At 39.3% G+C, this 21587-nt stretch overlaps 2 protein-coding genes and 1 pseudogene across 2 annotated transcripts; all 3 read right to left on the reverse strand.

The window, feature by feature from the left end:
- Positions 1-4728: 4728 nt before the first annotated feature.
- LOC131440016 (uncharacterized) lies at positions 4729-11659 on the reverse strand. The gene is made up of 4 exons (XM_058611104.1): positions 11626-11659; positions 6265-8850; positions 5803-6146; positions 4729-5166 (listed from the first exon to the last, which is right to left on the reverse strand). The coding sequence occupies exons 1-4, from the start codon at positions 11657-11659 to the stop codon at positions 4729-4731; spliced, it is 3402 nt and encodes a 1133-aa protein (XP_058467087.1).
- LOC131440018 (tetratricopeptide repeat protein 21B-like) lies at positions 8910-21170 on the reverse strand (annotated as a pseudogene).
- LOC131440017 (tetratricopeptide repeat protein 21B-like) lies at positions 19222-21190 on the reverse strand. Its single transcript, XM_058611105.1, has 2 exons — positions 19414-21190; positions 19222-19359 (listed from the first exon to the last, which is right to left on the reverse strand). The coding sequence occupies exon 1, from the start codon at positions 21188-21190 to the stop codon at positions 19436-19438; it is 1755 nt and encodes a 584-aa protein (XP_058467088.1). The 3' UTR covers positions 19222-19359; positions 19414-19435.
- Between the last annotated feature and the right edge of the window lie 397 nt (positions 21191-21587).

Here is a 21587-nt window from a genome sequence, read left to right on the forward strand (position 1 = left end):
AAGAGAAATGACATTTCAGAGTTCACAGATCATGTCAGGCAAATAATAAATAATCGTAACTTTTACATAGGATTTTCCGATATTCAGTATAGTTCCGTAGATAGATGACCGTAAGTTGGATAAATTTTACGTATCTTTCAGTAAAAATAATATTTTACAGATCGTTGCTGGAAAAATTATTACCGAACACAAAAATAGAAATTTTTTGTGTATAAGAAATTGCTTTGAAGTTTGTTCTGTCGGGTATTCACACATTCACGTATGAGTAATTCCTTAAAACGGACTGTTCAGAATAGAAATCAGTGCATTTGTTCAATTTTAGCTTACATTAGCTGGTATTACATATTTTCACATTGATCTTTGGTGATATTTCTTCTTTTTGAGCTAAAGCGAGTGTGTGTCGAATTCCGATCCGTTGATTGTAAGTTAAGTAATCAGAAAAATAATGGAGCGAAACGTTGACCACTTAGTCTTTTGACAAGTTGTAATAGCAATTCTATGAGCAACATGTTTGAGAATTCCGATTTCCATTGTTCATTACTTTCTTGGAGGAAAATAGGACCATTCCACCACAATGAAATAGCAATGAGAAATCTTTTTTGTTTACACACCTCGCGATCATCAGATCAGCTGGGTTTTCTTTTGAACTGACATGATGCCGCCATTCTAGTATAGATGATCTTTGTTGAATAATAGTAACTCGATTAGCAATGGGGATGTAGGCTATTTGTTAGCGGGTTTACTGATAAAATTCAAGGTTAGCATTGAATCTGCCCAATAGTTCTACTGATTCTTCTTCTCGAATGTACATAACGCGAGGAATTGGGATGATTTGGGACAGTCCAACTATTTGTTGATTATACCATTCCCACTGCAGTCTTCCAGTCAGTTCTTTGGGTATTGCAGAATCCCAGTCTAATATTCAGCTTTTCAAAAATATTTTGCATGAGTATTTTTCCGTGATCAATCACAGGGCTTAATATTCCCAGAGTATCGAATATTTTCTGGATTTCAGACAGTATTTGTTTTTTTTTGTCGTTTTTTGTTTATATTCCGTTTCGCTGCTGAAACCTAAACTGTCGGTTTTAGAATTCCAATTTAATTCCAAAATTTTAATTGATTTTCCTGGTTCATTTGCAATGTAACCTGAATTGGATTTCCATTTGTGAAATTCAAATCCAGCGTTTTGCATTGTTTCTGCATTAACTGCTGTTTTATTGTTATCCAGCGCTAATTTGTTTCAAATTATTTATAAATCTTAGGCAATAAGCAACGATTCTTTGTAATTTTGTGTAACTTGTAACTATTTTTCAAGAATTTCCCATTGTGTGTTTTCATTTTTGCCTTTCTCATATAGAAAGGTTATGCAATCACTTGAAAAACCGACTAGTGAAAATTTGTAGTTTTGCTTTGTAGTTTTGCTCAAAATTGCTACAGTGCTGCTCTAATAGTGTAACAGTCTTCTGTGCAATTTGTGAAAAGAAGGTCTAAATATGCGTTTTGTTGATTTTTTTTTTGCGGAGTTTACTTGATGTAGGCCAAAATTAGAAATTTTGTCGAAAAAGTAGTGCAATGTTTCGCGCTTTCTCCTACTGTGGACTGTAGGTGTAAGATTGATTCATTTTTTCAATGTCAGAAATGAAGTCCGCATTACATGTTGTTGATCGAAGTCACCAAAAATATGAAGCTTTACTTCAGAGGTTCCATATTCGAAGTAATTTACGACAACTAGAACTAGAAAGTTATGACAAATTGCGTTTGCCCGAAATAAAAAAAGGCAGGTAGGTCAGGCAGATTAATCACAGATGTTTCACAGATTTTGAATTTTCTGCACAGATTTCTGAAAATGACACAGATTTTCACAGATTTCTGAAAATGATCACACAGATTCCGATGAATAAATGACCGATTTTCACACACAGATTTTGTTTGGACAGAAGATCATCGAGCGAGCACAGTTTAGCCAAAGCCAAAGGGTAGGGGAAAGTCTTATAAAGCCTGCTCCTGCTAGCCAAAATGCCCTCCTTCCTTTCTTAAAAGCATTTAAGACTTTTCTAAACCAAAAATTTATCACTAACACTAACACTTTTCGTAGGATCTTTCTGCTATGAAAGTTTGGTATTTGTCGTTTGCTAGAAAGTATGAAAAAACTGAAAATTCCATTTGGCAGCTTTTCGATGTAAGATTTTGCTTCGACTAAATAAGCGTTTTATCCGCCATTTCTTTGACATTCTGATTATCTCAAAACAGTTGGACTTTATGGACATTTCAAGAAGCATAATGCATCTCATTGTTGTGGGGTAAAATGTCTTTCGTTGTGTGTGTGTGTGTCATGCCATTGACATATTGTTGTGAGACACATATTTTACGGCTGCTGGAGCATGGCAATGTCTGAGGCAAGCGAAAAAAAACTAAGAATGTGAACATTTTGAAAAATGTGTTTATATAAATCTGAGAATTCTTTATGGTTGCATTTTTTAAGTTAGACCATGACCTTTCGATTGCTGTGCGAATGAGCTAAATCGGCCGGATAGGGCCGGAGATATGTCACTTTTTCACTTCAGGGTCCGATTTGAGGGTTTCAGACTTTGCTGGCTGGAATGAGGTGGCCCAAAATGTTGGAACTGGACAGCTAAAGTGAAAAATGCTCCTAGCGCCGAAACTATGCCAGTCGTCGGAGAGAAGTGTTATATGGACGAAATGTAGCCGTAAAAGTAGACGACCTTTCCAACAACTTTTACTTATTTTTTTATTTATTTATTTATTTCGTCAAGCAAATGTACACATACTACATACAAACCGGGATTTTTAGAAATGTTTACCTAGATACTACTACTCTATGCATTTCTACTGCTGGACTGGGGAAGCTGGAATTTCATGTCATTTTTGGGCCAACTTCCGAAGGTCGCGATTGTAGTGGCGCATTATCGACACCACGATCGACCATCGATCATTGATTGGGCTATATGTTTGCATAATTTGTTCTAGTGTTTCTGTTTCTAAAAATAATTTCCCCCGTTTCCGGCCGGCCCCGTATTCGAGACCCCGGCGGCTATCAGTCTATAGTCCTATTTTTCCTACTGAAAGTTATTGAGTTACATTTTTTTTTTGTTGTTTTTTACATTGAGTTGGAGTTTGCACAACTTTTGCAGCCAGCACCAAACCAAACCAAACCAAACCAAACCAAACCAAAGTCGGTGGAATAGATTGATGTTCGTTCTGGAATTGGATTACATACATTACATAGAATTTGATTCAATTCAATAATCGGCCTCAAACGAATTCAAGTACTAATACTAATTTCGACTTCCGAGATGTTGATAATCGAATTATTTTACCATTCAACGGATATCACCAATTAGAACTTAACACAGTAACAGCTACTGAGCTAGTTCTGTTCATTCATGAACCGAGATTCCTAGATTAGGAGTAAAAATTGATGCTACTCCTGGATGATTAAATCAAACTAATTTTTTTTTTTTTTTATTAATCAACCAGGTCTATTTTTGGTCAATGTTCAGAACCGTTTGCGGAGCTAACCATCATAGATTTATACTTATTGTAGTTGAAAGTATTCCTATATATTTTTTTTTTGCCTTTGGCGACAGATCCGATTCAACAATATTCGTCTTCAAACCGTATCACCATATTGGTATTGGTTTCGAATACGGGTTTGATGAGTAGACGACGGGTCAGAAAACGACGATGTTTGAAGTTGATTCAATATCCGACTGATGGCGACTTCCGGTTTGTTGATATTCCTTGAAAACCCATACAATATGGACGATATTTTCGGAACGGAATTGATGAGTAGACGGGTCAGACCGGACGATGTTTGAGGTAGTTTTGAAATCCAAATTGCTGCGTCAATTGTTTAAAATTGCAAGTTCAGTTATTTATTTGAGTCCAAACGCGTCTTCAATTGGCCCAAACGCGATTCGAAATATATATCAACCCAGAGTGTTCCGAAATTTCAAATTATTTGCATTTGAGTAACTATGAACAGTTTCGTCCAATGTACTCGAACCATCCCGTTTGACTTCTTTTTGTTTTAAAATTGCATTGTAGAGTAGATTTTCGGGGCGGTATTGGAACAACGTATTTTCAACGCTTTTGAGAACAGTTTTTAGGTTTCTATTGCTGTGTGAATGGGCTAAATTTTAATCATTTAGAATCATGATTCATATATAATTCCCACAAACGAATTATATACAAATGGACTACGTCGACTTCCGAGATGTGGATAATAGAATTATTTTACTATTTTATAATCAAACTAGCCCGTCCCGTCGAACTTCGTCTCGACCAAAATAGTTTTCTTGAATTCTCTGTGAACTTTCACTGAAATTACTGTCGTAACTTTGTTTATCTTCTCTTCTGTTGAATACGAAGCCATTCAACAGAAGCCATACAGGATCGGAATAATGGTTTTTTTTTTTTTTTTTTTATAAAATTTTTATTTATACCCGGTTTTAACCTCTGATGGTCTTATCGCCGGGTGTTAAGCATGGGGGGGTTTGGGTGGGGGGTGGGGGGGGGGTTTGGGGTTGGGCGGTTGGGGGGGGAATTTTTACATTTTATACTTTACAGTTCATTTCTTACAGACTAGAGTGGGGGGGTTATTACGTATTACATTTCATTTCTTACAGACTAGAGTGGGGGGGGATTATTACAAAGACTAGAGTGAGAGGGGGAGGGTCGTTACATTGTTTCGTTATTTTTAGCGGTTTATGCTGTATCGGGGGGGGCTGTGTGTTTCTTTTGTTGACTGGGTGATGTGTTCCGGGTTGTCTTCGGCCGCGGTGAACATCCCCGGGCATAAGCCCGACGGATGGCCGCTTGCTGATGGTATATAGGTGTGGGGCTCCATGTGGTGTCAGTGAGTTCCTGGCTATCGGTCCGGTGTTGCTGTTGAGTATTCCTGGCTGTCCTGCGGGTTACGGGTTGTCCTCGGCCGCGGTGAACATCCCCGGGCGTAGGCCCGGCGGATGGCCGCTTGCTGGTTGGGGTGTAGGGTTCCTTGTAGTGCTGAAGTGTTCCTGGCTGTCGGTCCATTGTGGCTGTAGAGGGTTCCTGGCTGTCCTGTAGGTTACGGGTTTCGCTGACATCGCCCGTGGTTCCGCTCGTCTCCGGTCCCACCGAACGTTCCGCTTCGGTAGGCCATTGCTACTTGAACTATGCCGGGAAATGTCAGGTAAAAAGCAATTTCTGGGGGCAAGCCCCCGGCTGATGATTCGCGGGATGAGCGCGGCGGTTGGTTGTACCGAGAAAGAAAAAGAAAGAAGGGGGGGTTTTAGAGGTTGAGATGGGGTGACGGGTTAGTGGTTTTGGTGTCGTTGTGGGGGGTAGATGATGTAGGCTGTTGGGGTTGGTTTGTAAGTGGTAGGGTTGGGTTGGTAGGCAGACGGTAAGCGGGGAGGCAAGCGTTTGGATTAGTGGGGGGGTTGTGTGAGGGGCAGTTGAGGGGCTATGGCAGGTGAAGAACGGCGACTTGGCGGAGGAGACATGGGCTGATTGTTATTTTTGATGCTGTGGAGTTGTTCGGCAGAGGTGAAAGAGCGGACTGGGTTAGAACTAGTGGGGTAAGGGGTCGGCAGAGGAGACTGGATTTAGACCGGGGGGTAGCGACGTATAGGCTGATTGTTATTTTGGGTACTGTGGGGTTGTTCGGCAGATGGTGAAAGAGCGGACTGGGTTAGAACTGATGGGGTAAGGGGTCGGCAGAGGAGACTGGGTTTAGACCGGGGGGTAGCGATGTATAAAGTGGTTATTGCGAGGGGGGAACTATTTGGCAGAGTAGACATGGGCTGTTAGACGTGGCTGTTGGGTTAGATTTTCGAGGGGTATAGAAGAAGACGGGGGTTGGGTCTGGTGGGGCAGGTGATCGGCGGAAGAGATGAGGTGTAGACCGGTGGGGGCAAGACTTATGTGTGGGCTATTGCGTGGCTTTTGTTGGTGGGGGGAACATGGGCTGTTGGTTGTTAACAGGGCAATGGGGCTGATCCGCAGGTGGTGGAGGAGAGGGCCGGGAAGTTGGTGGGGTGGACGAACAGAAGGAGACGTGAGGTTTGGGTCGGTTGGTTTGGGGATTGTTGAAAGGGGAGTGGGGTCGGGGTTGTTAACTATGGTGGACAGCGGACAAAACTCTGTGTGGGATAGATTTTAAAGATGTTAGGGGGTTCTAGATGCTGTCAAAGAGCCTGGCATCTTTGAGGAAACAAATTAGTTTTGCTTCGGATACCGGCTCGTTTGACAGCGAGTTACGTAGGGAAAGGCCCATATCGTAATGCTCGCGTAGATTGTCGAACTCGGGGCAATTAACGATTATATGTTCGACGGTGAGCCTTTCCCTACAGGTGTTACAGGTGGGGGGGGGCACACGAGTGATGCAGTGTTGGTGAGTTATTTTTGTGTGGCCCGTTCTTAGCCTGGACAGTGCCCGCTGCTCCCTGCGGTCCGGACGATCCGACCATTTGGTCAGATCGCCCTTGATCATGGGCAGGACCCCCGCTGCGGCCCTCCAGTGCCGCGTGAAGTGCTCAGCGAGTTTAACCCGGAACTGTGTGATGACGTCGGCAGCTGGAGTTAGCCGGGCGAATCTTGTGGCGTTCCTGCCCATGGCCGCAAGAAGGTCCGCTTCTTCGTTGCCCGGGATCCCACTATGCCCAGGAACCCAGCATATTGTGGTCTTATCACCACAATATGCCTCGATTGCCTGGACAAAGGGGTGTCTGGAACTTCCGGACTCCAAAGCGGTAATAACCGCTAAGGAGTCCGAGAAGATCACAGCCTCGGATCCCGGGGGGATCCTCTCGATACATGCGAATATCGCGGCGGCTTCCGCAGAGAACACGGAGCACTGCGGGGGTAGGCTGCGGAAGATGGAGACGTTTGGACCCCACACTCCGATTCCTGTTCCTTGGTCAGTTCGTGATCCGTCTGTGTAATAGGCTGGAATGTTATGAAATCTGTCCGAAATTAGCTGGAGGAAATTACTTTTAGCAGCCGCAGGAAGAGGTTTGGCTCCGGTGGTTTGTGCCAATGAAGTTTCGAGTTTGGGGAGAGTTTCCTGATACCAGGGTTTCTTCCCAACTCGATGAAGGCGAGCCAGTTTCGGGAGGTTTTTGTTGGCGAAACTTTGGTGCAGCTGTTTGGCAATTTGCGATAGTAAGCAATTTCCTTCGGCTGTTCTCTCCAAGTACCCCAGGGATCGACGGAGTATGATCAGGGCTGAAAACCAGCGGAATGGGAGGAGTCCCGATTCGACGCAGGCTGCCATGGCTGGGGTACTCGGGAGAAGGTTGGAGGCGTTCCTAACTGATCGGTTGTAGGTGGGAGCAAGAACCTTTATCAGGTTGTCCCGACTCACAGCCGTTGCCTCAATCCCGTAAAAAATGCGACTCCATATCAGTGATTGGGCGATGTTGATCGCTTTTTGGCGATTCCATTGAGGATGCCCTGAACTGATGGTCCGTATCAGCCTAAGTCGGGATTCGCAATCCTTTTTGACTTGGCTGAAGTGATTTGTGAAACCCAGGGTTCGGTCGAAGATAATGCCGAGTATTTTGGGGAATTTCACAAACGGAACTTGGACTGTTCCTATGTGGACCGGGGAGTCGCTATTGAAATGAGAAGACCTACAGAAATGGGAGAGAGTACATTTCTCAGGGGCGATGTTGAAGCCCACGCTATCCGCCCATTTACGGATAGCGTTCGCCGCCTGTTGGGTAGTTCTTCGGATAATTTTCCTCGATTTACCAGTTACTATGATGACAATATCATCCGCGTATACGAAGATACGCACGTTTTTAGGAAGAGATTTAAAAACCGAGTTCATTGCCACTAGGAATAAGGTTACAGCAAGTACTGAACCTTGGGGGACGCCGTTTTTTTCTGCGAATGGTCGGGAGAGGGATCCACCTATGCAGACTTGGAAGTTCCTTTGGTTTAGGAAGTCTGCCAAAAAGGTACCCATTCGCCCGTTGATGCCCCAGTCAACCAGTTGTTGAAGGACCCCTTCCCGGTTGACTGTGTTGTACGCTTTAGCTATGTCTATGCATAGCGCATCAACGTGTAGCCCTTCATTGATTGCACTGTGGATTGTATCGCACAGTGCCGTCAAGTGAGCTCCTGTTCCTTTCCCTTGGCGGAAGCCAAATTGCCTATGATCAAGTAGACGGCGCTCTTCAAGAAGGGTGACGAGACGCCTGTTTACAAGTCTCTCTAGGATTTTTCCGGTACACGAGAGAAGGCTTATAGGTCTGAAGTTTTGGGCGGAAAAGGAGCCCGTGTGACCTTTGGGGATAGGAACTATGTGGGCAGTTTTCCAGCTTACTGGAAACACCCCGGAAGACCATATTTCGTTGAAAAGGTGCAGGAGTGCTGAGCGGCCTGCGGGCGGAAGATGCCGGAGCATATCGTAATTGATATTGTCCGGGCCCGTAGATTTACCTTTTGCGGAGTTGAGTGAGAAGTTCAACTCCTCCGCGGAAAACGGTCTGTTGTATATTTCGGATTGTCCAGGTGGAAAGGACACCGGGGGGCGCTGAGCCTTCCGAAGTTGGTTGAGGAAGGCTTCGGGTAACGCCGTGTCTGCCGACAGGGACTCGAAATATTTTCCTAAGTGGTTGGCAATGTCGGTTGGGTCGGAGGAGTACCGACCGTTTATATCGAGGGAGAAACCTTTCGTTCTACGCTTACCCCGTAGGGCATTAACTCTCCTCCAAAGTTCTTTGGTGGAGGACTCTGCCGAGATTCCACTGAGAAACCTATTCCAGCTATCGGCTTTAGCCTTAGCGATGGTTTCCCGTGCGAGATTTCTTTGGCGACGAAATTCTTGCGCCTTGGAATCTCTCGATGGGTGGTCGAGTGGGGTTTTGCGTAGGGCTCTGAGGGCCTTTTTACGGGATTTATAACCCTATCTGTATCCGTCCCATAATTCATCAGTTCGATTTCAAGCCACTTAGAGTAACTATCCACCATCAGAAGGAAACATTTTTGATCGAAATAAAAAAATCAGCATGTAATCTGCTAAACGGACGTGTCGTGGGGATCCAAGCCGAAGAACAATCTTTCTTTGGAACAGGAGTTGTTTTCAAGCAAGACTGACACTGTTTGACAAACTTTTCTATATCTGTGTTTATTCCTAACCAGAATGAACATCGCCTAGCCATCTGTTTCATCTTTACTATGCCATTATGATTGGCATGTAAGAGGTTCAGGATTTTACCTCGCATAGAAAAGGGAATGAACACCCTATCTTTGTATAGCAAGCAACCATTCGATTCTTCTAAATCATCCTTTAGAGAATGAAGAGGTTGCATTGAGGCCAGCCGTTTTTTAAAAAATGTTTTATCCTAGACAAAAATTTATCTCTATCCGCTTCCTCTGCTATTACTAAAAAATTTAAAGGAATCTCATTGAAAAAGTTTATGTTTTTGATTTCTCCCGTGTCTATATTTGATGGCACCTGTTGTGTTAATGGGAAACGAGAGCAGAAATCTGCGTTTCCCATTTGCGAAGCAGGTCTGTACCGAATTTCGTACTGGTAGATATACAACTCCATCACATATCGCTGTAATCTCGTAACACATAATTGATTTTTCCCTTCTTTCCCGAAAATTCTCAACAACGGTTAATGATCCGTATATATCGTAAACTTCTGCCCGAATAAATATTTATGGAATTTTTTAATCGTGCATACCAATGCCAGCGCCTCTAGATGTAAAATTGGGTATGACTGTTGAGCGGTGTTTAAAGAAAATGATGAGAAACTAATTGGCTTCTCCTTGCCACCGATCACATGTGCTATTACCACCACTATTGGTTTCGCTGGGTCATAGTATTCCAACAATCCTGTCTTCAATAATGCTTCTTTGCTGTTCACGAAGGCTTCTTGGCAACTGTCGTCCCATACAAACCTCACATTTTTCTTTAGCAGACCATACAAGGGTTTAAGTTTTCCTGATAAATGAGCTATGAATTTTCCGTAGTAATTCAACAAACCCAGATAGGCTTTCAGCTCTGAAACATTAGTAGGAGTTTTAGCTTGTTGAATCGTCAAAATTTTTTCTGATGATGGTAAAAGTCCTTTGTCGGTTATAACATGGCCCAAATAAGGTAAACTGAACACAAAGAACTTACATTTTGAAAAATTCACCTTTACATTGGCTTTGCAAAGTCTACCGAGAACTAGCAATAACTTCTCTTTGCAATCTTTTTCTGTTGCCCCACCGATCAGCACATCATCCAGATAACAGCACACCAATTTCAAACCCACTTAAATCTGGTCCATGATTTGCTGGAATATGGACGCACTGGAAGATGCCCCCTGCGGTAATCGGTTATAGGTATATAAACCTTTGATGGTATTTATGACTAAATATTTTCGAGACCGCACTGACAGCTGAAGCTGCGTATACGCCCCCGTCAGATCAAGGGAACAAAACACCTTGCAACCCGAAATAGATGCAAAGATATCTTGCGCTAAAGGAAGAGGATATGTATTTGGTATGATGACTTTATTGATAGATCTTATCTCTTTATCTTTTTTTAGTACAATGACAACTGGTGAGGCCCACTCACTCACATCAACTGGTGTAATAACTCTCTGTTTCTCCAACTGTTCTAGATGATCTATCACTTTCTGTCTTAATTGATACGGGACATCATACGCTTTTTTAAATATCGGTTGTTCTGTTTTAAAAGCTGAAACGGCCTCGAAACCTGTAATTGGTTCAGATAAGTCGCTCTCAAAAACATTTGGAAATAGAGATTTTATTATACCTAAGTTATCGTCATGCTTTTTATCAATATCCAAATTATTCACAGCCATCGATCCCAAAAACATGTTTCTCCAAATTGGATAAAAAATGTCGAGCCAGTTTCTTCCTAGCAAAGGAGTGAAACTATGCTTTCTATCCAGCACAATCAAACCTAATTCTCTTTCCATTTCATTCACCCTGACCCGCGCGAAAACATTTTCGTAAATATCTAGTGGCCTACCATTTACCACAATCAGTTTGCTTTGACTGTGTTTTATGGGTAATTTGTAAAATTTAGTCATATATGTTGATTTGCTGATAACTGATACAGCTGCACCACAATCAATCTACATTCTAAGACTTACACCTTCTATATTAGCTTTCACTAAACATGGCTCGCTAATATGGTTTACAGATGAAATCATCATACATGGATAAACATCATCATCCGCATCACTCTGTTCTGTAATTCGTAAAGTTTTAAAATCATAGGTTTCATCTTAGTTATCTCCCTGGTCAATAAAGTTTACAGATCTACGATTTTCCCTACTTCTACAATTTCTCTTAATGTGGCCCCGCTTTTTACATCGGTTACATATCAAATGGGTATGGTTATCTCTTGACCTATCATAATTGTTTCGGGAAAAGGAACGGCGAACATAGCCGTTTCTGTCGAAATATCTAGACCTGCCGCCACTGCGACTACGACTGGGAGTTCGATCTCGAAATCTGACAAACGGTCTACTTTGTCTACTCAACTCACCCCGGAGCTCAGCATCTCTGTTACCCAATCGGTGTTTCACAGAGAGAATTTTACCTGCATCGTCCCCAAGAAATTTCGCTCTCAAGTTTGCTAACTCACTTCTCACCACAAGCTGCTCCACTTCTTCCAACATTACACCGTCCTGCATTAATAATTTTTTTTAAACATTCATCTCTTAAGCCCAATATGATTCGATCTTATACAGTTTCATCTTCATGATCCCCAAAACCGCAATTTTCTCCCAGTAACTTTATAGCAAGTATATAATTCTCTGCAGACTTTTCTATGCCCTGCACTCTGTTGTGAAATTTATAGCGGTACATCATATTTGGTTCAATTTTATCCAAACGATCCTTTAATTTACCGATCATATCAACATAATTTATCGTATTTAAATCTCTTCCTGGATAGAGTAACTTAAGCTCTTCAAAAATGACAGGTCCGCTCAAAGTAATAAATAAACTTCGTTTTCTTTCATCTTGTACATTGTTTAGCTGATAAAGGAACCCCATACGTTCCATATAATGACTGAAGCTAGACCCTCTTATATAATGATCAACGCTGCCAATTAAAGACATGCTGAATCTTAAATATGTTATACAGGAAATAATATCAGAAAAGGAGTGAAAAAGAATAAATTAGAGCGACTTACGTGACCTGAAACTCAATCTTGCTCACTTATGCTTCTTGCTGCTCTCCGCTCACGAACGCGCCTCTCTCGAATTAAAGACTCACGGACTCTCAGGTCACTTTCTTTGCTCACCAGCCCTTTGCTCACTGGGTCTCGGCTCACGGATACTCAGCTCGGTTAGTAAACGGATTCTTGGCTCACTAAACTCCGTCTTACTTAGCTCAAAGTCTATCAACTTTATCGAATCAAATACTCTCAAATCACTAAGCTCACCGCAATAACTCACAATTCACAGGATTTTTTTTGCCTGAAACACGCACTTTATAGATTCATAGCAGCCAGATTATTCTGCTCACCGATTGCACTCACTGGCGGGAATTTTACTTATCCAGCATCCACTTTTTATTTACTGGCCAGATAACATGCGATTTTAGACTTAGAATTTATTTTCTTTTTTTTCCTTTTTTAACACTGAATTATAAACTTCACGGAGCACGCTAGTATAAGCGAATTACCCTGACCTTAATAAAACCTGGCGTATGCCGACCCACGCCACTTTTCAAAATGGCGATACTTGTTAGAAACTGTATTACCCAGAATGGTCGTTTGCTTGTTAAACAATGCCTCTTTTCTTTTATAGCGCACGCAACCTAGAACAAATGGTAAAACTTTTAGGCAAAACTAAATTTCACTGGGTGCGAATTATCACACGCTTACCGTTGCACATAGCCGACTTATGAACTATTGCAATTTTCGACTCGTCGCCACTGTTATAGATGAGTACTAGGGGTTTCTCAGTAATCATAACACTAGACACGTTAGGTTTAGTCAACGACTGGTAAGAGAGACCAGCTCTATGTTGTACGTCTCTTTTATATAAAGTTTTGCAAAGCTACTTACTCTCACATGCTGAGAAGTGTACTAATAAAGGGTTTAGACAAATAGTTCGAACAAGTACATTACAGCATGCACATGATGTTTTGTGTGCACCGCGTAAAATTGTTTGACTTCAATTATTATTTCAGGGGAAAATTGTTTTTCTGTAAAATATGAGTATTCATGATTTTTAATATAAAACATTGTTCTCGGAATCGCAATAATCCTTTTTTGCCACGAGATTCCCTACTTTCGTAACAAAATATCTTTAAGTGTCAAGATGTGATGGCGATTCCCTCAAAGCTAAATAGTGAAAATTGCACCATTTCGCAACTTTTCCAAAACTGTACACTGAAATGAAAATCTTATGTATAATCATTAGATTTGTCTAATGAATCATATGCAGAATATAATTTATAGAAGTTACATGGAAACGTATAATCTTTATTTAAAGTGTACGTTAAATCTAAATAGACATTACCACAATGAAAGTTATAAGAATATCCCATATAATGTATATGGAAATCCGATGAAACCTAACTCGTTACATAATTTATATTCATTGGATATGTCTTATGGATCGTACGCAGATGGTATTTCTCAAAAAACATATGACAACTTATGACCTTTAATGGAACTCTACATAAAATCTAAATGATGTTCAATAAATTTTATATCGTTTTGTGGAGCTGTATGGATGGTATGCTCTGTCGCCAACCGTGCATAAACTTCTGGTGCATGGAACTGCAATTATAAAACATGCTTTGCTTCCTATTGGTATGTACAGTAAGGAAGCGCAAGAGGATCGAAATAAATCAATTCGCAAGTATAGGCAGTTACATCCGCAGAAATTCAATCGTTTAGTGAATCTAGAGGATGTATTCAAACGATTTCTTTTTAAGTCTGATCCTGTAATAGCATTATCGAATAGAGTAACAACCAACGTGAGTGTACTCCATCTTCCCCATTATGCAGCTGAATTAGTTTTGACACGCTAGAAGACAGCAATACATTATTTTAATATATATAGCTAATAAATGTCTTACATGAAAGAGCATTTTTCACTGAAAAAAACCCAATGTTTGAACACAATTTAAAAAATTTAAAAAATATCTCCTCCGCCATTTTTTTATAAACATGCTCGAAAGTATTTTCTATCAAATGAAAGAAACCGATTTTTTTTCATTTGCTCCAATGTTAGATATAGCAGTTTAAAAATGATCTGTTTTTGAACTAGTTTAGCTCATAACTTCGGTTCAGAAAACGCTACCTGAATGCGCTAGTCATGAAAAAAATTGGTTTCAACAAACTCTAAAAGATATTCAAAGACTTCAAAATCGAGAAGTGAAAATAAGAAAGCTAGAGCTAAAAATCTGATTTTTTTAGGAACACCCTAAGTTGCTCTATTAAAATAGCTGTAATACTAAAATTGTTAGAGATACTAAAATAGTGTTTTCGGCAAAGTTGCTTGATATAAGTTTTCCTACAATTTTCCCGAAGGATGCAGTCCTCTATCTCAACACATACGGAAAATAATTTTTGAATCACCCTAATAATTAGAACCACCTTAATACCATATGCTTCAAAATATGGCTTATCTTTCACTGATCATTTGTTCTGAAGACATCATAGCTCTAAAGTATAAGGCTAAGCCACAAATGTTTTTATCCCCCTAAATTGTGGATCCGGACCACTGTGCATTGTCAATGTCTAATATATCTTTACGAATCAATTCGGTCTTTTCTATTTCGATAATCGACGGTAGTTTGAAGCATTTTTTTTTTCTTTGAGGTAACTGAAAAATTTATGATCAGTGTTAATCGAGCTAAACAATTTTCTCATTTCCGTAATATAACATTCGAATTTGAACTGATCATCTATATTAGATAGTGTCATGTGTAGATTTTCAAATTTGTCTGCTATTTCATTAAGTAATTGACTAACTTGAAATTGGATATCGTAAACATTAGATCTAGTAATATTATTTCTTGCATGTAATTTAAAAGTAAAAGCTGTTGCTGATGATAAAAATGTATGAGTATTAGATAAGGCTTTACTATAGTCTGTTGTACAATGATTTTCTAGAACATCACCTATCTTTAAGTTTGTACTTTGTAACAAATTCGAAACTCCTTGGTGTCCCGGGTTGGCGGTTCAATGCATAGGACGCTGGTCTTACAAGCCAGTTGTCGTATGTTCGAGCCCCGACCTGAAAGGATTCTTAGTGTCAATAGGATCGTAGTACTAGCCATGCAATGATTATCTACTCTAAGAACCGGCTGCGAAGTCTGGTGAAACAGAAAGGCCAAATTCCACAAAACGAATGTAATGCCAAGACTTTGCTTTGCTGGTGTGCTTGGCCTATTACTGGTATATTCGAAAAATTATAGGAACTGCCATCATCATTGACAGCATTTACTCTCAATTCTTGGTGATTTGATATGTGCTTCTTAAAAGGATATAATTTGGAAACGATTTGAGTGCATCGTTGGATTGTGCATCTATATCTGTAAGATGTCGGTGTTCGGTGAAAGTTCTTTAGTTGATCTAAATATGACTCGCAGCTGATGAAGCTTTCATTGCAATCGAATAGCATGCACTTTATTAACATTTTTGTTTAAGATTATTCAAGTAGGCAGTTAGTTTATTTATGCTGGCATATGTTTCTCGTTTTTCTATTTCATATACGTACGAACTCAAAAAATACCAAACTAGTTTGGAGAGTTTTGAATATGATAGATCCAATATCAATATCAACGTATCAATCGGTTTTTGGCACTTTATCTTTTTTCTGTGTTCGTCCTCTTTTGCATCAGATTTCCGCTTTTTTTGCTTCAAATTTCCTATCTTATTTGCAACTTTGCCACCGAAGTTTTTTCGGTCCCTAGTTCTAGGAATGTAATAATTTACCTGCAAGATATAAAGTTTAACTATTCGCGTATCATATAGAGAAATAAATTATATTTACTGCCTTTTCGTGTGGAAAAAGATTGGTTATAACACACCAGCTAGTTGTAACTGCTTAGCCTCTGAAAGTTCTCCGTCCTTAGCACATATTGTAATTTCTTTCCCCTCCTCGGTTCGGGTCAGAAGCGCTAATAAAACACTGGGTGATAGTTTTCTACCTGTTCATGTACCTTCAATAATTGTTCCTGTGCGTTCTGCACTTGTTTCCCTTATTTCTGTACCTACAGCTGTCCAGGCGAACTTCGTACCGCTGAAAAATTATCTTTGGATGGAAATTATTTCGAACACTAACAAAATCAGAATCATCAAACGACCTGTGCGAAAGTAGGTATCAGAAGAGTGTGGTCATGATTGTTAGTGTTCAATAAAGTTGAATGATAATATGAATCTCAATAATTTTTCAGTTTGTGAGGAAGTCGATGAATCGTTTCAAACAGGTGAAAAATGTCAATGTGATGATTTCCAAACCCCGTTCAATCGATGATGTCCGTAGAAGCAGCAAGAGTTGTTAGTTAGAGTATATTGTGCGGATCTGTTCATAGCCACATAAACGTAAATAATTTGAAATGTCGAATTACTCTGCAGAAACCGATGTTTAGAGAAAAATATGCCCAAAAACATCTCGAGCGGGTTGATTTAATTTGGTTCGTGTCTGGGCCAATCTAAGACGTTTGGTCCCACATGAACCAATGGCCCCAACTGGTGATGCTAGTTTTACTTTTCGGGCATTGGTAATGCTTATGTAAAATTTAAGCCGAAAAAAACATAAAACATCCTTTGGATTCAAATGGAATTGTTCCATTGCACACTTTAAATCTTACTGTTTTTGGATGAAAGTTTAGCGCATTGTGACAGCAATAATTACATCCATCGTGAAGATAGAAATTTGCATTTCTGGAATTTTATTAAAACAATGAATCATAAAATAACGTGCTCTCGACAATCACTTTCTTTTTTTATTTCGTTCTTTAATTTGAATTGACGGCATTGAACACAATTTATATATCGAAAAATGGAAACCTGTATGTTGTTCATTTGGCGCCCATACCTAATTGAACATGTCGTTCGAAATAAAGAAACACGTGAATCAAGTAGGCTCAATAAAATTTGAACACAAATCAGCTCGTTTGGCGCCAAACGATTTTATTAATGATCTAGTATTCAAATTTTGCTCTCCAGCGGGCAAGCATTACACAACTCGATATGCGCCAAACAAGCATCGAAGATCTAGCATGCATTGAGCAGAAAATTTCCAAGTCCATACAAAACATTTTTCAAAATTTTCTCCACTTTTCCGAAGGATTTTCCTTATGTACTATAGCCTATAGCCAGCACACACTTTTTTTCGCTATTATATATATACAATTGTATACAATTGTGTCACTCCTTTATTTTTGAATCGTGGTTTACAATGAGTGAATATTCAATGTTTTAAGTTGTTTCTGCATTTATCGAGAATATTTTTCTTCATTGATGGATAATCCGGGTGAATTTTCAACACCTGTTGACAAACATCAATTGCATCTACGAACCGTTTTAGTTTCATGTAATTGAGCGCCAGTTTGTATGCTATGTTTGGTTTTGATCCACCACTGCATTTCCAGGCACTGTCATAATGTGTAATTGCAGATCGGTAATTCTGTTCTTTTACCGATATTTTTCCCTTTAGTTCGTACGCTTTAGTACAAGATTTAATGTGTTCTAACACACGTGGTAATAGTTCTGACGATAATTCAAATTTACTGACTTGTAAGTATGAATCAGCCAATAGCAACCAAGATTTCTCAAGGTAACCTGCTTCTTCAAAAGTCCAACAATTCTTTTTTATTCTTTTCAGTTGATTTTTAGCTCGTTGCGATTGTTTCAGCATCACATGAGCTGATGCCATGCCATACACAGCTCCCACATTTTCCTTGTATTCTACCTGTGAAGCGTTGCCTGTAAAATCTTGTAACGCCCGATCTATATTGCTCTTCTGACGGGAGGCAAGTAAAAGGAAATTTTGTAACAAACGATGATTCAGCGCTTCATTATCGATCACACCTGGCCGAGGTTTCAATTCTTTCAGCAATCTTTCAGCTGTTTTTAATGCCATCCCACGTGAATTTTTAATTTCTAAATCATCTGGCCCTATATCGATTACTCCTTCAGTGGGCAAATCACCGTCAGGGTTCAAACAAATTTCTATCATATTATATATAGCTTGTTGACCCCATTCAGGATCTTTACGACAATTGTTAAAATATCTTAGGGCACTATTTGGATTTCCACTATACCAATCATTAAGACCTTTGCAATAATTCAAACCAGCTTCTCCATCTGGTCGTAGACATACATTCTGTGCTCTATGGATAAATGGTTGAATGTCTTGAAGTGTTTATTGCATCCGTCGCATCACTTCTATTAATCTTGCTAGCGCAGTCCAATAGTTTGGTTGAGCTTATAAAAGTTGTGAAAAATGATAGGTTGCATTCTCGAAGTCCATCTAAGAATTAGGTTCAAAGTCATTTTAACTATGTATGTTTGTATCATTACTTACCCGTCTAAATGATAAATCAGCCATCATTATAGAAATTGTTTCATTATTCGAGTCATACTGTAAAATTTCATTGCACATAAATTGACATTGATCCATGTTGTTCGTCTGCATGTATGAACGAGCTAATGCAGCTAATAAATTCGTATCAGTAGGTGTTAGCTTCAATGCTTCTTTGTAGTGGTGAATAGCTTGCTCATTATCCCTTAGTGCAATTGCCTGCTCTGCCATCAAAACACAAATCCTACAAGAACAAAAATGTTCCCTTAACATTAACATCAAAAAGACTAGAGTTTAGTGTATATCTATCTGGTCCAAAGGAGTCAAAATGCATAGTGAAAGAATAACTAAAGCGTAAAAAAATTTTTTTTTGATTTGTACATAATTTTAAGTTATTTGACTATAATTACTAATATCAAGTTTTCAATTTGATATGCAATAAAAATCACGTAGAAGTTACCACAGAGACTGGACTCAAATCCGTGGCTGGCTACTTTTCGGGTTGTTTGTTTTGCCAATTAAAAACCCCAAATTTAAAACTAGCTCAAGGCGACTATACGTCTTAACAAGAATAAAACAAATCATGTAATATCTAGCGTTATAGAATGCGATTATTGATACATACATAACCAAAATTTTATTTTGCTCATGCTGTACGAAGTTCGATTTCATCAGCATCCGTTTCAATATCTTGTATTGATTATCTCTGGCCTCTTTAAGAGTGTTCAGAGAAGATGACAAATACCCCGCTTTCTCACGAATCCTAGCCAGGAGCAATAATTGCTTTGTTCTATTTTGTAATCTTGTTATATCATCAGCTTCACTGTGAAGGAAAATAAATATGATAAAATGTTTTGTTCCATTTTGACAGTATTACCTTTTAGATAACTCAATTTCATCTACCAGAATTTGTTCAGCAAGCAAAGTTTTAATGAAGAATTTCCAGGAGTTTCGATTACTTCCTGATAGTAAGAAATCGCTTTTTTGTATTGGTGTGTCTTAACATAAGCTCTGCCCAGTTTGCTAATCAATAAAATATCTCTTGAATTAAACTTATGAGCTTGCTTGTAGGCTTCAATTGCATCATCAGGCTCCTGTATGTACATATATGCGTCCCCTAACATCAAGTAACTCGACGGAACGGGATTAGAGGACACTTGCTCCTTGAAACATTGCGCGTACGCTAAACGATCTTTCTTGTGTTCCAAATAAAAGCGAGCCGTTTTAGTTTTTGCTCTAATATAATACGGCTCATTTGGAGAAACAATTTCAAGTAAATCAACAGCTTTTTTGAAATTACCTAGCTGCATATAGAAATGAGCTAACGCTACTGCTACGCTGCCTTTTACGAATGTTGAAGAAAACTCGGCGGATACTATTTGTATGAGTTTCAAAGCCTCGGATTGTTGATTTAATAAAACATGCATGTTAATTACTTCTAAATACAGTGTCAGTAGATCCGTAATGTTGAGAGAATTTCTATTCGATTCACTATTGAATGTATTCATTGGATTGTTGCCATTGTGATTTATACCGCATATACTCATTGCTGTAAGGAAGCTTTTCAAGCTGTCTTCATATAGTTGTTGATTCTTCAAAATAATACCCTGTAGTGAATGAAATATCGCATGGTCACGAACTTTGAAATCTATACTTAGGCAAATTTCCAAACATTGTGCTGCCTTGGTGTAGTGTTTCTGCTCTATATATATTTGAGCAATAAGTAAATGGGCATCAGTATATGCTGAATCCACGATTCTATGAAGCGTTTTCATGGCTGCTAGCAAGTCTCCCGTAAGAAATTGAACCTTCGCAAGTGAGTATAAACCTTCCACAAATCCAGGACAAGCTTTTATAGCGGCATCTAATATATTTGCACTATGACGAAGAGCAGGGTGCAATGTATCAGTAGATATCATTTCAGCATCTCGATCTACTGGAGAGTATTTCAACCATTCTTTCACTAGTTCAAGTAAAAAATCGGGGTTCAGTTCTCTAAGATAATCTAGTCCGTATGGTAGTGTACTCAAATTTCTAAAATGATATTCACTTGCTTCTATCAGGAACTGCATCGCTTTTTCTGGATCGTCTTGGTGAATTTTAGATGATATTGATAAAAGTAGAGGCATTTTGTTTTCTCCTTGAATTTCAGAGAGAAATTCGATTTGTTGTAAGACTTGTTCTGACACTCCAGTATCCATTACTTGACATAAAGTCAATCCGCATAAAGCATATAAAGAGGTATTGTCTATTTTAGATGCAGTTTTAAACCATTTTGTGGCTTCTTTGTATTTCTGCATCAAAATGCATTGATATCCTAGCTCCGTTATATAATCAGGGTTGGTTGGGGCAATTTTGTGTGCTTTTTCTACAAAATGGTAAGTTTCAGATAAAATTGATTGCTTTCTTCCACAAATTCTCGAAAACAGTTGACTCATGCGCATAAAAATTAAACCATTAGCCGGCTCTACTTTTTCTATTGTCTTAAATAAGTACTGCAAAGCAGTAACACTACCTGCATAGTTTCCATCCTTAACTATTAACATCAATATTTTCACTTGACGTGCTTCTAAGTTACTTGGTTCAAAAGTAAGAACCATTGTCGCTGTTTCCATCGTATCATAATAATTCCAACTAGAAAGATGACATTTCATTTTTTCAACGAGTGGTATGTTCAAATTAGGGTTACGTACTGAAAGACAGTTCAAAACAGAGATAGCTTTTTCGAAATCACCTGGCCAATACTTGCATCAATATACATTCCATGTTCGACTGCTTCATTGAACAAAACAAGGATGACTGACGCTCTATTTTTGTTCAAGTACAATTCACACCATCGTATTAAAGCAGATATTTCAGGAATATTTGTGTTTATACGTTGAGCCTTCTCTAGATATTCCCGTGCTCTATCAATTTTCCCCGTTAGGAATAAGAATATGGACGCGTAATAAACTGATAATGGTGTTAAACGCTTTCTTTCATGTTTTAAAGTATTGTCTAAATTAATAAGTTCTTCTTTATCAACCACACCGCATCGTTTGTGTGCATACA

This window comes from Malaya genurostris, unplaced genomic scaffold (genome assembly GCF_030247185.1).
Source record: "Malaya genurostris strain Urasoe2022 unplaced genomic scaffold, Malgen_1.1 HiC_scaffold_4, whole genome shotgun sequence".
NCBI lineage: Eukaryota > Metazoa > Arthropoda > Insecta > Diptera > Culicidae > Malaya > Malaya genurostris.

Bases quoted from the DNA above. Each gene is read 5' to 3' on its own strand.
- LOC131440017 (XM_058611105.1), bottom strand. From the start codon at position 21,190: ATGAAATGTCATCTTTCTAGTTGGAATTATTATGATACGATGGAAACA.
- LOC131440016 (XM_058611104.1), bottom strand. From the start codon at position 11,659: ATGTTGGAAGAAGTGGAGCAGCTTGTGGTGAGAA. The intron at 8,851-11,625 runs GTGAGTTAGCAA...ACCCATCGAGAG, and splicing joins GGAGCAGCTTGTGGTGAGAA to ATTCCAAGGCGCAAGAATTT. The intron at 5,167-5,802 runs GTCTACTCTGCC...TAGTTCAAGTAG, and splicing joins AGCCACGTCTAACAGCCCAT to CAATGGCCTACCGAAGCGGA.